The 18,901-nt window shown below is 42.6% G+C and overlaps 1 protein-coding gene across 2 annotated transcripts; it reads right to left on the reverse strand.

The window, feature by feature from the left end:
• Window positions 1-6,217: 6,217 nt before the first annotated feature.
• Window positions 6,218-16,764, reverse strand: LOC309700106 (C2 calcium-dependent domain-containing protein 4C). 2 transcript variants are annotated; one of them, XM_082523511.1, is made up of 3 exons: window positions 16,550-16,764; window positions 13,354-13,611; window positions 6,218-12,496 (listed from the first exon to the last, which is right to left on the reverse strand). In XM_082523511.1, exon 3 carries the CDS (start codon window positions 12,445-12,447, stop codon window positions 11,191-11,193), a length of 1,257 nt encoding a protein of 418 aa, XP_082379637.1. In that variant the 5' UTR covers window positions 12,448-12,496; window positions 13,354-13,611; window positions 16,550-16,764; the 3' UTR covers window positions 6,218-11,190. The 2 variants fall into 2 exon arrangements, with proteins under 2 accessions (XP_082379637.1, XP_082379638.1); XM_082523512.1 differs by lacking the exon at window positions 16,550-16,764 and adding an exon at window positions 15,711-15,735.
• Window positions 16,765-18,901: the final 2,137 nt, after the last annotated feature.

Here is an 18,901-nt window from a genome sequence, read left to right on the forward strand (position 1 = left end):
AAATGCTGTTTTCTTTTGCACAGCATAAAACAATGAAACTAAATTTAAATTAAACAAAAGTGTAGCCTGAAATCAAGTCTAACAGTAAAAGAAGCAGTACTTACAGGACGGTGCTTTTGTGTTACCTAACAGCACTGGATCTGTGGCCTTTAGTTTATGTTGCTTGTAACTTTTGTAGGCTTGTGCAGTAATCTGAATCTCCACCGAAACCCTACTGTACATGTGGAAACTGAATCCAAACGAAAAGTTATTTTATCTGCACACAAGCATCTGCAGAAACCAAGGATAGCATGTTGTTCTCATGATACTTTTTTTTGTAATTCACCTGGAAGAGACAAGCATAGTCGTCGCAGTGTCCAGAGGTGAAGGCCATGCATTCAGGCTCATCACTAAATGGGAAAATCTTCCAAAAACCTGTTTAACTGTTGGACATCATGAGAAGTCATTGGCAGAAGAAATTAATGATCCTTTTTAATTGTGGCTCGTTCAAAAGTCCATATATGACAAACCACAAGGAGGAACACAAAACAGGGATCCGTGACAAAAACGAGGAGCACGAGGGATGCTGGGAAAACACAGACCAGACAGAGAAGAGGTTCAACAAACTCTAACCATAAAGTCCGAGTGCTGAGATGAGCCAGTCTGAATTTCCAAGAAGGCTGACCGAAGTTAGTTCAATCAACTCTGAACACCGTCAGCTCGAGTTAAAGCCATCATCGGTAGAGCTCCAATACCACGATCCACCATGGCAACAGGTACATAAAAAGCAGAGCCTCCATTTAATCTAATGGAGCGAGGAATATGAATGTGTGCGCGTTTATCTTTTAAAAAAAATAGTGGCGTGGAGAAAAGAGTCATTTCAGTCCGCTCGGTCATTCACAGTATAAGATTTCCTTATTCTGTCTGTGCTCGTCAGTTCATTAGATAAAGCTGTAATCCTAATTTTACACTCGATTTTTAAATGTAATTATTCAGCTGTAACCTGACAGGGTGACAGAAACTGAAGATAAAATATGGAGAAGCAGATGAGACACGGTTTACTGATGGACCCGTGATATTAGTCAGACCAAGTAAACAACATGAAAACACGGATCCATCCTGCCTTGTATCAAAGGTTCAGGCTGCTGGTGGTGTGATGGTGTGGGGGAAACTTTGGGCCTCTTAGTACAAACTGAGCTTCGTTTAAATGCTACGCTCTACCTGAGGATCAAACTGGCTTCTTGCACGATGAGTTCACTACTCAAACGGCCTCCACAGTCACCAGACCTCCATCCGACGCAGCACTTTTGGGATGTGGTCGTGGAACTGGAGATTTACATCACTGCTGTGGAGTCATAAATCTGCAGAAACTGTGTGTTATCATGTTAACATGTTAAAAAGATGAAGAAAAGGGCGCCTGACCCACTGCTGTCGACGTTGCTCTAACAAAGCGTTCAGCGCACAGAAGCTCAAGGAACACGGTTTCATGTTGTTTGGCACTTAAACTACAACATTGTGCAAACAGGTCACAGTGACTTGTGGGGAAATTTATTGCAAAAGAAATTCTGCTATTTGATTTTTATACTAGAATGACACAATTATAATCATTTTTTAAAAAGTGACCAAACATGAATAACCTTTAATCTGTTTAAATGCCAAAAAACTAACAGCTTTGTTTTGACACAACAACAGAAAAAGGCTAAAAGCATTGGAAACAGCAAATGATGCCAAACCGTCCACTAAAAAGAATAATGTATGTACTAAAGCACAAACAAAAAGATTCAAAAAGCTTTGGTGACCCCACAGTGCTCGAATCCAGTATTTAGTTTGATATATCCTTTGAACTGACAGGAAATCGATATTTGGGTATAGAAGTGTAATCGCACATCATGCGCCCCTTCCAGATACAGAAACTACACAAAAGTAGCCAGACAGGCGCAAATTTAAGACTTCACTAAATATTTCATTTTAATGTGGAAATGAAAAACAGAAATACTAAAACCCCCCCCCCCCACACACACACACACACCCACCCATTTCATTCCTTCACTCAAAGAGGGCTCTCCTCTGTGGTTGCCATAGTAATCTCAAAGCCAATAACAGCCCTAACCCTTTCCTCCTTCCAGCGAAGAAAGCCAGAGATGAAAATTGCCCCAATCAAATTTGCCCCAGCAAGCGTAGGTTCTCATTTCTGACGCCATGTCACACCCTGAACCTTGCACCCAATACCAGACCTTTAGCCTGCACTGTGTCTCCGCCATCATACCCCCACCCACCTCCACCCTTATTCAGGAGAGGACAGCATTATAAATCAATTTACAAGCTGGGAGAGACATTGGGCAGACGATGGAAACGAATGATGGCAGATGAAGCATATTGGAAAACATTTTCTTTCCCCTCACTGTGAGCGGGTGAATGCGTTGGTACCACCTCGTGTGCAGCTGGCCAAGAGAAACCTAATCGTATTTTTGCGTGTGCACGTGCGAAGAATTAGAGAAAGGATGGGAATAATAAGGAGAAAGGAAGGGTTAGTGTGAGTCTGCTGCTTGTGTGGATTTCTGAATAATAAATAGTGGAAATGTGCAATCATAGCTGGCAGAGCTGTTTGCGCTAACTCAATTTCTGAATGAGGTGGTGGAGGAGAGGATACAGAAAGTGCTTACACTTGTGATTCTCCATCAGTCACTCTGACACCAGCTTACATGAGTGGATATGTGTATGTCAGCTTGGTGTGCTGTGGCTTCTGTGAATCTCTCCTTAAATCATGAGCAGATGTTCTAGAGCCGAAAGGAGAGATGCTAAAAATCAGACCTGTGACCACCGAGACGTACCGCTCCACTGATACATGCATGAAGGGATCGACCATTAAACAGTATAAAAGGCGGGCGTAGCCACCATGCGATCACCCACTTATTTTAGACTTTTTGGAAATCACCGTGTTTGTTTTTGAGGTCTGAAGTTGGCTTATATGGATAAAAGGGTGCTAATTTATCAGCAGGCTTCATTAGCAAACTGAATTTATAAACCATATGGGTGCAATAGACAGACACACATGTGCTAATTCGCGCTAAGTAAACATAAAGGCAATTTTAGAATTTCACACACCAAAACCAAACTACAAACATCTGGGATTATCTGCACCGTACAGCAGGATATAATATTATTCCGAGAATCCATTCAAATGTTCCAAAAGGCGCTGACAGCACAAACACAGCGAGGAGGTTTAGTTCGGTGACTCGAAGCAGCAGATGAGGCCAGCGGACACTAATCAGCTCCAACTGCCTTTGTGAGGACACCTGTGATTATCCAGGTGGATGATTTAAGTAAAAAAAACAAATTCACAGATGGCCAAGGCCAAATCTGTTGGTTAAGACTTTTGTACTGGGCTATAAAAAAAAGTATTTTAATGCATTTTCATATGGGAGACTATGGAGATTTTCTTTTAACCATATTAACATAAAGAACTAAGTAGAAAACTTTGGTTTTTGAAGGCTCTCAGTTGGTCTAAACCAGGGGTGGGCAATTCCAGGCCTCGTGGGCCAGTGTCCTGCAGGTTTTAGATCTCACCTTGGATCAACACACCTGAATCACATGATTAGTTTGTTACCAGGCCTCTGGAGAACTTCAAGACATGTTGATGAGCTAATTTAGCCATTTAAATCAGCTGTGTTGGTTCAAGGACACATCTAAAACCTGCAGGGACACTGGCCCTCGAGGCCTGGAGTTGCCTACCCCTGGTCTAAACCATAACAAGTATAAAAGACGAATGTAGCTTCTGGATCTTAAAAATGAAGCTGTAGACAAAATGCTCCTTAAACCTACATCTTTTAATGACCAGCAGGGAGTCACTCCTTAGCTCCTGTGCTCAGTGACCTCCGTAAACACGCTCCTTGCTCATCAGGTCCAGCTTAAAAACACCAGCATGGTCACAGTGATAATGCTCAGCTCAAGCATTCACAGGGGACTTTATTAACTGCTGGGTGATGTCACAGTGGCTACATCCTTCTTTTAAACTATGTGTGAGCCAGGCTTGAAATGATACATCAAACTGGTGTTTGTGACCTGAACAGGAGTTTTAGTATCACCACAGTAATAAAAAGCAGAAACCATTAGTCACAGCTCAATTTAAAGGTAACAGTGATAAGAAAATTGAAATCGAATAGGCAAGAGAGAGAGAGAGTAGTTTAGATAGCTGCCATAATCCAGACTTTAGTTTATTTGTCTGTCTGTGCGGTGGAAACACCTCAATCGACAATATTTGCTTGCCACCTCCAGTGTCCAGTTACACTTTTCACACAAACACAGCAAGGGTGGCACCTCGACAGGTAGGCAAACAGCTCAAAACAGAGCATGCAATAAACTGAGATGCCTCAGCATTTCACCACTGAGGCCACGGATGTGCTTCTGGGCTTTTCCTTTCATCTTGTATACCTGCCTTAGAAATGCAATGGCAAAAGAGTTTTTAAGAAAACACAAGTGACGGAATAATAAATGACCTACCAGGCAACAGGTTTGCTCTAATCCAGTATTATTCAGGTTGATGGGTAACCTTCTTGCAGGTTGTTGTATTTCTATAATGTCTGATCTCCCATAATTATCAGGAGTTAAACTAAAGAAATGCTTCAGTGGCTTTTCCCCATCCTGCACTGTTTGTAAGCCATGTCGGCTAATGTTAGCCATTAGCTAAGCCTTGTGTCATAAGGTTGCCAGGTTTGGCGTTTTTTTTTTGTTGTTGTTTTTGTTTTTTTAAATTAGGCAATATAAATTTGCATTTATTTATTTTTATAAACACTCAGAAATTCATATGTCAGTCAAATTATTTAAATGACACGAAGCTAAACAAATTCATTTAAGTTTATTAAAGTACAAACGTTTCATTGCAGCTCTGTGGTAAAGACCTATAACACCTGCACGCTTTTTTCCCCAGTTATGTAACAGACACTTTGATTTACTGTTAATGCTGAAACGTCTCTGCAACTATTGACTTAATTATAGGAAAGAATTAACAGTTCTTACAGTGCAGATCTCCTTATTTATGGCATCTAGCAGTGTGTGGTGGTTGGAGCACTCCTGCTCTACATCATTATTTACCATGAAAGTCGCCTTGGTCCTCAGAAGATTCGCTGACTTCTTCCTTCAGTTTCTCAGGGTACTTTTGATGATATGTTCTCACTTCGCTCATCACATAAGATTCAACCTTTGCTTCACTTTCACCAGTTGGGGTGAACAGAAACTTCTAAAACCATCCCACCAAATGTAAAAAATAAATAAATTACTGACAGAAAACTATTTGTAGAGCTGAGGGCAGCTGTAGATTTGTCTGTTGACTCATTCACTTTGGGTTCATCACAACAAGCGACCACTAAGCATGCAGAGGAACACAAATGTGACATTAGCATCACTTATTACCGGCGTATGTAACAGCTCATGTCTCCGAATGTTTCCCACGTGCTTCCTCTCCAAACAAACAAATCCAAGACTGACTCCTCCCTGAGGATAATGAAGATGGAAAGATTGTGCAGTATTTTTACGCTGCAATTACAGACAACACGTCAGAGATAAGAGGTTTAATGTCTCAATCTATATATACCCTATGCCTTCACATATTGCTCATTCTGAATCATTAAGAAGATGCATACAGAGCAACAACTGAGCAAATACGGAGGCTTGAAATCAGGGATGTGGGATTTTAAGGAGGAAAATTGGGATTACTTTGAGAAAGCAGGAGAGTTGGGCACATGCCTTTCATTATTTCATTATTGCATTATAGAGCATTTACTTTGAGGGAAAACTTCAGGACCGTATGGATGCTTTCATTCTTCCAGTCACATGCACCTTGCAAATGAAAGGTCTGTACAAATGTATGAACATTTACTACATCTACTGTAACTAGAGTTGAGGTTCTATTGATCAAGAACCTCAGCCCATGCTCAAATATCACCTGAAGTCAGAGCACTCATTAACATCAAACCAATAACAAGATAAGAAGGAGAATTCATTGAATTTCACTTTTAATTAAAGTTTTTCACACCCATTAACACAGCAACTGGAGAACATCTGTAAGTGGCTGAAGCGTCACAGTATAAAAATCTCTACCTGCACAGGTCCAGAAACACAACAAGAACAACAACTGCACATGGAAACCAACTTCCACCAGAGAAATGAAGGAATTCGATATCAAGTAACGGACCGGCACTTTGCAGCTGCATTTTCCAGAGCGAACCTGTCAAGACAGGAAGACTTGAGAAACACAGTGTATTTAAAATAAAAAATATATATACAGCATATTTTTAAAGCAAATCTTAGCGAGAAGTGTGACTAAAGTCAGCGTCAGTATAATATTCAGCTCAGTCGCTCTCTCTCTCTCACACACACACACACACACACACACACACACACACACACACACACACACACACACACACACACAGGTATTGACACTTTTCTCAATTCTCATTTTAAATGTCATCAGTCAGGCCTCTCTGGCCTGTGTCTAATTAAACAGCTATTGAGTGCAGAAATATACAGACTGATTTCCACCACAACAGCAGGGTGGATAATGGGAAAGTAATTCCTCTGCTGATGTAATAAAGGTTAGCTGCACAGGCGCAGTGGCGATTAGAGATGCTGTAGTTTAATACCCTGACAGCTGCTGGGTAAACTGTCGTAACATCTGGTACGTATGGTGTGTTCGAGTTTATTACTGTTGTTTTTTCAAGCTCCATCATCAGCTAGCTCTTTCCTGGTGGTTAACTGCTAAGTTGTGACATCAAGGAAGAATTCAAACAGTGGTCTGACATTTTCCCTGAATGTCAAAGTTAAGATGAATAACTCGAGTCCTGTTGGCCTCAGCTCTTGCAGTCTTTAGGGGTCCCCATCGCAGATCATCTGCCTCCATCTCACCTTATCTCTGTCACGTCATCTTTCTGCTTCTCCTTTACTACATCCACGAATCTCCTTTGTATCTTCCTCTTTCCCTCCTGCCCAGCAGCTCCATACTCAACATCCATTGTCCACAATATCCACTATCCCTCCTCTGCTCATGTCCAAACCGCTCAACCCTCTGCTATACTCATTACTAATCCTGTCCATTCTGATTACTCCTAATGAAAATCTTCAACTCTGCCACCTCTGCCGCTTGTCTTTTTGTTAGACCACACATCATAGCAGATCTCGCTACCATCTTATAAACCACTCGTCTCCACCATTTCCACCCCGGCTCCACGCTCTTCTTCCCCTTTCTTGTGCACCGTTCATTGTTTTGGATGACTGACCCCAGGTATTTACACTCCTCTACTCCTTGCGATTTCAGTTCAAAATATCATCCAAAAGCTGACAAGAAAATGAAGCGAGTCAGATGTGAATAATAAAAGATTCAGGTAAAATATTCTTCAGAAAAACTTTTAAAACCCCAGTTTGTACTTTGGTTTGCATTCATTGTGATAAAAAATAATTAACTGGTTGAATTTATTTAAGTTACAAGATGTATGTACTGATGAGGGTCTATCTCACAATTTGCAGAGTATGAACCTGTGACATATTAACCGAGAACAGCACAGCCCATCCAAGCAGAAATACCAGATTAAAGGCATTGTTTTCAACTCTATTAAAAGATAAACCACATGAAAACAGTTATAAAAATTGAACACACTCAAACACACCCTCCATATATTAGCTGCAGTTTTATATACACATTAGTGTCTGCAGGAAATCCTCACCTATAGCACAAGGAGAGCCACAACAGCACAATAAGAATCCACTGAGATTTAGTACTGAAACTACTGGAACATTTTAGGCATGCAAAAGAAACATCAACAACCAAACAATTTGGAAGTTTGAGTAAAAGAAACAACAACAAAGTCTACAAGCAGGCACTGTATGTTGCACACAAGTATGCAGCAGGGATTGCAACAGATCACAGAGTTTCACGCCATAACAATCCAACCAACAGAGTCACTGTATATGAAGCACAACGATAGTGGTGCTACAAGTGAGCTACAAACACCAGGTGAGAGCGGTCCTCGTATAATTAAACGAAGCTTTGGGTGGACGTGTGAGGAACTCTCAGTAATTTGCATCAGTCTGATGTCTCTGACTTATTTTCTTTGTGAAGTCGCTCTCCTCTGCTGGGCACTCGAGGTTGCAATCACTTCCAATTTCTTCTAATTCTTCAGAAGGACGACAGAGAACAGCAACAGAAGGCGGGGCGGCTGCTCCCGTTAAAGCACACAAGGTTGTTCTCTCGACATCTCTTTCCTGACTCGTCTGCTTCCTCCCCATCGGACTTCATTAAAGATGAAACTGTATATCTGAAAATGTCTGTCATAAGCACTTCTCCCTCGCTGGTGCATAATTAGCATTTCACAGACAAGTGTATATACACAATACAAACCCAACATACATCGAAGAGTCGTTTCAAAGCATTCAGTTTACAAAATACGACATAGAAAATTAACAACTTTAGACGAAAAAAGGAAAAAGAAAGGAAATCAGGCTCAAAACACACACTCACACACACTCACGTACACCCACAGTGTAAGGCTTTAGGGTTTAATTAATCCTTGCACACATCATGCAAAGACCAGCGCCATGTTCACACTGTGCAGCTGGTACTTGCTGTGACACAAGTTTTCTAATCTGCTCAAATGAGACATTGAATAAAGTTACACAATGCACAATGGTATGATCGTTTGTCTACTGCCAACAAGGCAAATGTACAGTACAGTGCAAAAGTCTCAATCCACCCTTCATCTCTTTATTCATTTGCTCCCAAGGAGACAGGCTTTTGTGTCATTTTTAAGGTGGCCTTGAGCAACAGTTTTCCTTTGGCAGCTTTTTCACTCATCTTCAGTCCAGTCCTTGTACCTGACCATTTTCAGAGTCTGTTAAGCCACTGACCTATGTGTCTACACATAAAAGACGAATTTAGAAATGAAGCAATTTTAAATAAGTATATTTTGGTACTTTGTTACTAGCGGCTGATCACACAAACCATCGTTTGCTCACATCTTTTTTAGTTGAAAGGCATACTGTCCTACTGGGCATGTACGGATACGGGGCTACGTTTTAACTAGGATCTTGTCAAAAATGATGGAAATGTGAACACAGAAAATCACCACTAGGTTTCAATCCACCGTACAGTACTATCTGGAAAGCATCTGATCGTCAAGAGCTTCATTTTTCTACATGACAGTGATCCCAAACACACCAACAACGCAGTGAAAGCATACTCGGGTAGAAAATTAAGCTGTACTATCAGTCATGGGTTGGTCTCTCCAGAGCCCAGATCAGAATTAGTGAAGCAGAGTGGGATCAGTCAACATCCAAAGGAGAGCTTTGAATGTCCTGGAGAACTATTCCTGAAGACCACTTAAAGAAATTAGCAGAAAGCTTGCCTTTGAGAGTTCCGGCTGTGTTGATGAATATAAAGTGTTCATAGCAAATATTGACTTTTAAGCTCCTTAGAATTGCACACTCTCAGTTTTTGCCTCGTATACTGTTTTTCCACTTATGTTTGCACGTTTTAACAAATCGCTGCACTTATTTCCCATTTTCCTTAAAAGGATAAAGAAATGAGGGGTGACTATTGGACAGTACTGTGTTGTTGCATAAATTTAAAAATTAAAAAGTTAAAAAGTTCGACTTTCTTGTCCTGCTGCAAACAGCAAATCAGCACTTTGTCCAGTGTAAACCTTACATTCACTTGTAATAATCAAACTAGAAAATGTCCTTTACATGCTACTATATTTAAAATGAGTCCTTTTTTCATATCTGTTGAGATTTGGAGTAAACAATGAAGAGTGAAGCGACCTGGAATGAAATTTTAAATGAGGGAAAGACCATTTGAGTATTTGCCTGCGTTTTTATCTTGTAGTTCAGAATTACTAACTGGTCTTGGAGTCTATGTCGATGTTTAATCAAGGTGCCCACACTGGACTTGACTGCATGTTGACGGACTGTTATTAACTGGAGTGCCCACACCGCTATTTCATCACAGTATAAGGATTTCATCAACCAGATAAATATGTATATCAAATATACTGCAACCAGTTTCCCTTGCTGCTCCACTTTCATTAACTCATAGCTGTGTTTCATACGGTTACAGACATGACTGGAGGCTATTAAAAATATTAAAATCCAAAAACATTACTGCTCACTAATAAAAATCTCATTTTAACAATTCATTTCTGTCTATAATTAAGCTTTAGGAATATTTTAAGGTGAAGAAATCTGCTTCTAACATAAGATTTTTTTCATGGATAGTGTCCGAATCTTGCTCTGCAATCAAAATAGATGAGAAATGATTTGTTTACACCTAGGCTATTTTTCATATTTTGCATGCTTGTAAGAATACAGGTGGTTTTGCTCTGTTTTGTTCAATGACGTGTCAAAAAGACAGCGACAAATGCTTTCTTTAAAATGTTTGATGCTGAAGGAAAGGATTAAACACGGGTGGTTATAAACTCTACAGACATCGTTTCCCCACATTTGTAAATGTTCTGTAACGTTCAGTTATCCTTAATTGTATCGTTATAACATAGACTTTAGTGTTTCTTACAAGATCAATCGTATTATAATTGTACTTTTTTATGGGCATGTAAATGTGGGCTGCTCTGGCAACTGGGATCAAAGGGTCATTTGCACATCAGGCTCTAGTGCCACTTCAAAGCTCCCACCGTTTCACAAAAGCATCTCTGTGCCCGTGCAGCACATGGCGAGATGGGGAATCGCATCCAGTGCTGCTGCGGATTTCTGCCACATTACAATAATAAAACCGTGGCACGCACAGATGAGCGCAGTGAAGCACAGGTGTCCTCCAACCTTTGAACCGGAGCTGGCTGGGAGACCCGGCCAGAAAGAAAACCTTTCATGTGTCAAATTCAACCGTTGCTGTTCAGCCCAGCTTGGTTTAATGAGTGTTCATTAATGGGAGAGGGAGTTAGGCAGAGCTTGGGATGATAAATCCTTGAGGTGTCCACATATCGGCTACATCTGGGTTATTTAGTGCTCTTAGTGTTTATTTAGATTTATTAAAGCTGATGTTCCTTATGGGATTGGTTTTCATTCTTGGAGGTCCTTCCCTGTCTTCTCCCTTTGTCTTTATGGTCACTGTTAGAATAAATAAAACATAGAAACCAGTGCAAACATCTAATTTAAGCTTAATCTGTATCCTCGCTCTTTGCCCCCCTTTGACCTTCAGTTCCTGGAGCTTTAAACCCCTGAGAGCAACTTCCCCAGAGGCACCTCTCGCTCTCCCAGCAAGGTGTCCCTTTTGAGGCTGGTGCCTTTATTCACCACCTTGAACTTCACGGAGAGGCTCTTCACCTGAGTCGAACTTATGGAGTCGAAGAAGAAGTCCTCGTTAAAGACCGGGTTGCGGCTGTTCTTGATGATGTTGCTCCTTTGCTTCTGCAGCTTGCCCGGGTTCAGATAGACAGACACGCAGCAGTTGATGCTCTTCATGTCGAAGTGCTTGTCGTACAGACTCTCCGCCGCCAGGACGCGGATGAGAAGGCGGGAGGTGCTGGAGTCGTAGTTGACGCTGATCCGCACTGTCCCGCCTTTGTGCAGGTTGATGGTGTGCTCCCGATGGAGGCCGTGGTCCGAAGCTCCAGCGCCGCCGTGATAGGTGGGGACGTGGAGCCGTCGCTGGACGTTGGGGCTGGGCTCGGCCGAGCTGCACTCGTCGGTGGAGAGGGAGCTGTGGCGCGCGAAAGTCCGCTTGGCTTTCACCACTTTGGCCTGCGTCTCATGGGTGAAGATCTTGAGCAGGGACGCGGAGCGAGAGAGCAGAGGGGAGCTGAAAGGGGAGGACTCGGCTGAGGAGCAGGTGTCGCTCTCTCCGCCGCTGAAGTATCGGTAGGGATTCATGTGAGAGGTGTTAAAGTCAGCTGGATTCAGGTGGTTTCCCGTGTCGCTGCTTCTGCCCGGAGTCTTCCTCTGCGTATTTGGGGAGGTGATGGGACTGGTGAGCTCGCAGTGGAACAGCGACTCTTTACGGCGCGTGTGGGGGCTTTCCTTCAAGGTAGCAAACCCGTAGGACGTCTGGGTCTTGGGGACATAAGGCAGAGACATTGCAGTCTGCGACTGGGGGTCTGCGTTAGTGTCTCCAGCCACCACATCATCAGCACTCTCTATCTGTATAATGTGGCGGTTTGCAGCTCTCAGCAAGTTCTTGGTGTCTCCTGCAATCTTGGCTACCAAACGTGGGCTTCTCGGACTGCTGATCTTCCCACTACCGATGGTGTGCTCAGAAGTGGACGGGTGCAGGCCTTCTTTGGGCTTTACGGCGGGGATCTCGGGCTCTGGGGGGCAGCTCACCAACTTCGGAGGAATGAAAAAATCTGGGATCCTGTCGGGGGTGAGGACGTTGCTGTAGGTCGGGGTGCCACCCTTCTTGTCCCCGTTCTCCCCCTGTCGCAGAACACCACTCTCCACCGACCCGCGGATCTTATCCAGAACCCACATGGTCCCCACTGGAAAGTGGGATGTGTGGAGTAGGTGCAGTCAGGTGTGTCTGCAATTAATAACACACATGGGTGGGCGGGGAGAGGGAGAAGGGGGGGGGGGGGGGGGGGTTAAACGATCAGAGCGTCACTCCACGGAGAGAAGAGGGATAAAAATATCACCTGAGTGCTTTCGCGCTGAAACGCAGTCTGTGATTAGGACCGCAGGCGTTTACAGGAACAAGACTTGAGTAAACAGGAAATATTATAGCGTTATCACACTGAACCTGAGCTTAACTTTCTGTTTAGTGTCGAACATACGGACAAACCCTTCTTTAAAAAGGTTTTCTAGGCTTATAAACAATAGGAGAGAATCCTTTGAACGGACAAAAGACAGAGCATTACTAAAAATAAAATAAAATAAATCCATCTACATTAAATCTCCAACACATGGAATAAAGTCTTTGTGTAGTTTTTAAATAACAGAGTGTCTTTACGGACTAACGCAATCAGTCTGCGGATAAATCAGCAACAAAGGATTTACTTCTCGATTTCCGATCGCACGGTCACGTTTTAATGAGCAAAATTTAAAAGTGCATTCTTTGAATTAGAAACTCTCCCTAATGATGTAACTGGAAACTTTTAATTTGCACTTATGCTTTAATCTAATTTAATTTCAGTTCCGGGAAGACGACAAGAAAAGAAAAGCTCACAAATATAAATTATTTTACCAAATGCATTAATAACGCTCCTGCATATAGATATTCGATACGTTTCGACATTGAACGATCACATGAACTCGTTTTTTAAGAGAAAAACTCAGTAATGAAAAGACAGTTCAACAGGTGCCTGCATGTTTCCTCTGGTCTGCTTCGAAAAGCTCAATAATGTTGATATCTGTGCTACGTAATAAAATTATGATACTTACAGCAATACAGAGGAAGACGCAGTCCTCTTTTTTTCACTTTGCTTTCGTTTCTTCAGTAACAGGTGTGCTTTTTTCCCCCTCTCTCTCACACACACCTCGGATAAGTCTGTGCGCTCCGTGGCGCTACTCTGCGCCCTCAGACGGTCTCGGCTCCGGAGCGCCTGTGGTGCGTTTTATAGATGGCACACAGATGCAGCTGACCAATAAGATCAAACTGTGCGTTTCCGCAGAACCAGCTAGAAAGAACACCAGTTGCTCCTGTGAGGAAAGGAATCATACAGGTTGGGTTTACATGAGTCCCCAAGAGTCACTGCAGTTAACTGCCGGGGTTTTCTTTTTAACCTTTGCGCACAGCACTGAGGTTTTATGTTCCAATCATTCATTCTCTCTCTCTCTGCATATATCCATATCTATCTCTATAGAGATAGATATGTACATGGGGCTGTTTGACCAGAAAAAAGCACAAGCAGACAATGCAACGTGGAGCATATGCAACTGTGTGCTGGTCCAATTAACTTTAGACTGACCTTTTTTTAACTCTTCTTTTGTGTGTGTGTCTCTCTCTCTTCGCGTTTAACCCGACCTATTGGTCTCCCTGGAAACTTTGCTATGGCAACAAATACATTTGTCTAAAATAGGGCTGACTTCATTGATCTGCAGCACAAAAGGCACTTTATTTGTCCAGATTGCCTGGTTTTGAGTCAAGTGCTATACAGCCCGTGGACTGAGAGGGCTACGGCTGCTGCTGCTTTATCAGAGATCAGTAAATAGACAGCAACACTAGACTGGCTCGCCAACTTAGAAATGTGCAGATGGAGAGTGTCCGTGTCTGGTGACTCTGACAAGCGCTTTGCAAACAAGTGATTAGCCAACATTTACCGCGCGCAGACCTGGAATAGGTGTCAGCATCTCTGCCTGTCTGTGCCTCAGGCGCATGTAAAACGAGCTTGATTGCCATGGGTCGTGTTGTTGCCCTTCTTGTCATAACTAATTGGGAGCTCACTGAGGGGAAACAGGCGCTCTACAGTAAACTAACAGCTATATTTGAACTCCGCGCTGAGTTCAAAGTGCATAAAAGGTTCTCCGTAGCCTGTCATGGATACATTATTTCTCTTCACCAAACTCAGAAAAAAGAATAATAATAATAATTAAACTAAATTCTCTTGCAATGTCGGTTCTTAATGTGCTGAGGAGAAGCAGCCAAACATTAGCATGTCAACAAGTTCACGGTGACACTGAGGACACAACAGCAGATGCTTTGCAGACAGAGTTCAGCAGATATGAAGTCAAATGGATCTTACTAGCCGTCGAAGTGCTTCCTCAAATTACAGGTCATTTTTACCTGGTCTATATAGCATAGGTATGGTTGAGGGTGACGGCAATCAATAGTTTAGTAAACAACGGATACAATAAAAAAAAAACATGCAACCTTTGCATGGCAGCTGATAAAACGCCGAGGGCATCATCAGATATTGTATTGAATAGTTTTGGAGTGGATGACGCACATTAATCCCCCTGCAAGGATTCAATACCTCATCAAATGTGTGTAATCGGAGTTGTGCAGGTGCTTTTGTTTTAAAATCAGAATTGATCGACACTGGTCTGTCAACATGTCGTGACATTTGAATTTAAATATTGCGGAATCCTTTTGAAACACGGGTGCAAGAAACCGCCATTCTTACTCGAGTGTCGGAGTGGACATAATTATACATCTCGTCTTAGGAGGTCCAGCCAGGGGTCACCGGCTGATGTAATCTGGAGGGGGCACTTACCATATAGATTGCAAAGACACATTTGAACCCTCATCCACTGCATGCCAGAGCTGCCTGATCACCATAGAGACACTTGATGCCTCTTTAAGCAAAGCCCGTATTACAGTGGGAGGCTGTCAGTTTAGTAGGTGCGTAACGGAGAGCGTCAGAGCCTTAAACTACTTTCGATTTATTTTCTTTCTAAGAACTCATGTCTGTTTATAAACCAAACTACATGTCTGCACCATCTGGCTTCAGAGTTTATTTAAATGATTAACCAATTATCACATTTTCTGTCCACAGACTAATCAGGTAACCAAGGTTTGGACACTACAGCATAAATTAAAATGTGAATATATTACCTTAAAAGTGTAATAGAAAACGAGGCTCATTAAAACTGAAACTACCTCTTCTGAATGTGCTACTACTCTGTGCACAACTCCAGCCTCACACTGCGAACAGCTTCCTCTACAAAATAATGAGATCGATACACCAGCGGCGGAGAATCTACTGAGAAAAGGTTAATGTGTCTGTTCTGCTCTCATTAAGGGGCTGAACCCTACAACTCTGTCAGAAAATGTGAGGAACACTGAAGCTATTACAAACCTGACTGTACCAAAGTGGCCTGCCCCACTGAATAATACAGAGCTGAGTCAGTGTGATCGTGTTTGCTTGTTCTCTCTGTGGATGGACAGATGTACCGCCGAGGCTGTGACTAAAGGACAAACCCCCGAGTGTGTTTCAACACTGTGGCATCCTCTCTGCTGACGCTCGACTGGCTTCCTAGAAAGACGGGAGGGAGAAGTTGGAGCTGGTACACAGAAAGCTGCACCAAAGCTCTGCAGGAGGTTCAGTGCTCCTCCTCGTAGAGTCGCTTGTTCCGTCATCGCTTTGAGTGTGTTTACTCTTAGCATGTATGGCAACCCATTAGTGCCACAGCAGACACGCAATAGTGCGGTATGCTTCATCACTGTTCTTTGCGTGAAAAGGTTGCACAGACCTCCTTTTCACTGAAGAAGAAAAACAGCCATTCCCTGTTATTCATTCATCAAAGCTCTGCTGTAAAAGCTTTCAAGCCATCTCTCATACCATGTAAATCAGGATCGAGGAGATCGCTAACATAAGATGCTGCACTAGAACTGGCTTCAGATACCATAGATTAGATTTGTTATTTCCTCTAAGAAATGCTAAAATCTCACAATGTTGTTTTTAATACTTTTTTTACTGTCCTCTTCTTCCTGCTAATTACATTCTTGTTATGGTTTCTGGTCGCAGGTCTCTCTTGTAAGAGAAATAAGATTAAGCGGCCCACTCTTTATTGTCGTCATCCATCTTTCTTCCCTCCTGCCAGCCTCTTCCCACCCTACAGACAGCTTCTGCCGCCTTATGCACAGACATAGCATCCCAATAACCAACTCTCTATCCTCTCACTCTCATTTCGTCACCTCCTCCAGGCTGTCCATGCAGGTCACAGACGGCTCGAGCTCAGATGCTTGCCAGTTGGAGCAGAGCAACTGAGTAACGCACGTGGCTCGGGGTCACAGCGTGAAACCAGAGCCACTGTTCGTGGCATCCAGCTCCTGCTCAGCAGCCTGCTTTTTCTGGTCCACTGAACTGGCATTTTGATTGGGTGGACGCAGGGCAAAAGGTCATACCCGTCGCCACAGGAAACACATCTGATCGGCTCGGCAGAAAAAATGGTGTATCACCGTCAGAGGACATCTCGTGATCTAGGAGCATGGGAGAGCGTTAGCACATAAATGAGAAAAGTATACTCCTGTGTGCACTACTCTATTATTGATCGACATTTTTGTCAGCTGAAAGCTCCCGCATGGCATTTCAGATTCATGATTTTCATTTTCAAGCAGCATATTACAGACAGCCAAATGTGGGTCAACTCTACCAGAAAGCATAGCGTGGAGATAATAAACCATATAACTCAAGTGTAGGAAGAGAATAGAAGGGTAGAGCATGTCAGCTATACAGTCCATTTCAACAGGCACGCTGGTTGATGAGAAAAGGGAAAATGACCAGATGATGCATTTGCACTTTTTTAAAGATGGTGAAATATTGAATATGGCACAGATTACTCTCAAGGATGCAAAGTGCCTCCAAGAAAGGTAGAAAAAAACATGTCAAAAGATAAGAAAAACAAGAAGGAAAAAGACAACAACAAAAAAAAAATCAGTTATTTAAAAACAAAAATCTCCCTCAGCTTTGCGCAGACCACTGAAACGGCTCAAAGCTCACAAGAAGCAAGCTGATGCTGCCCCCTAGAGGCATTAAACAGAAACAAACTGAATTCATGGTGGAAAAAATATTGTTCAGATCTGCAAGTGCAGATCTTTATCCTCCCCTATTTGAACATGTGCAACTAAGACAGAAAACCAATGCAGGCTTGAGAGAAATACATCCACCACCACAGGCATCACTGAATGTCAGGGTGTTATTGCCCCACAATGAAATAAAACACCAGAAATAGAGCAAGACGTACTCACAGGAAGCCAGAAAGTAATTGCACTCTGGAGCAGGCACAATTACTGAGTGATTATCAAACACCATTCAGGTACGTGATGCAGTATAAATAATACTGTGATCTGTTTATAAATTAGAAACGTCGTCGCTGAACTCCAGCTCAGGAGCAAGTCAGAATACTTTTATTTCTGGGTTTTGGTTATTTGCACACCTTTCTTTACTGACAGACCAAAGTCCTTGGTCTGAACACTGAATTATTCTCTTTCAGTACGACTGCAGATCACAGTAAACTTTTGAATACAAAGATTATAACATCTCAACTCTGCCAGTAAAGATTCTGCAAATCAGCCACACATGCTTCATATGACCACGGCATGAAAGGATAAAGAGGCACAGCCCTGATATTCCTGAAAGGTTTTAACACATAAAAGTAAAACCAATTTTAGCCAAAAGCTGAAAAATTACCCTCAAGACATGTCACTCAAGTGTCCTCGTCTTGAATAGAGTGGCGTCTTTTCCTATTAAAAATGACAAACGATCTCAGTCAGTCCCAGAATTTATCAGGTTACCAGAACCGTATGGAAACATTTTATACACTGGTTAAAAAAAAATTAAAGGAACATTTTGAAAGCACATTAGATTTCAATTTAATTTCCATCAGTTCCAATGATGAAGAACTAAAAAGAATCCACAGATATCCTCCTCACCCTGTGAGGCAGGTGCCGAGCTGAGAGGGAAAGAAGAAGAAATGGGACAGAGAAAAGGAATTAATGGTTCACTGCAGAACTTGTTTGTTTGATGGAAATGAAAGCAAACCTACAGAGGGTTGAATTCAAACATACCCCAAAAATTACAGTTAAAAAATTGACGTGAAAGGCTAGTCCATTTTGCTGAAATGTCATTGCAGTAACTCAGAATGGTACTTACTAGTTTGTATGGCCTCAACATGGCTTGTATACATGCCCATAATGAGATGATGGATGGTGTCCTGGAGGCTCTCCTCCCAGATCTGGACCAGGGCATCACGGAGCTGCTGGACAGCTGAGGTGCGACCTGGCAGCATTGGATGAATCGAGACGTGGTGTTCCACAGGATTTAGCTCAGGTGTAGGGGGTCAGTGACTGGTATCAAACCTTTCATCCTCCAGGAACTGCCTCCTTACTCTCGCCACATGAGGTTGTACTAGGAGGAAACCAGGACCCAGTGGGGCCAAGGATTTTATCCGACACACAGAGCTGTGGAAAGCTGTGCGCCCCTCTATGGGTATGCCTCCCCAGACCATCACTGGCCCACCAACAAACCAGTCATGCTGCACAATGTTA

The sequence above is a fragment of the Aulonocara stuartgranti genome (genome assembly GCF_965226115.1).
Source record: "Aulonocara stuartgranti genome assembly, chromosome: 23".
NCBI classification, from domain to species: domain Eukaryota; kingdom Metazoa; phylum Chordata; class Actinopteri; order Cichliformes; family Cichlidae; genus Aulonocara; species Aulonocara stuartgranti.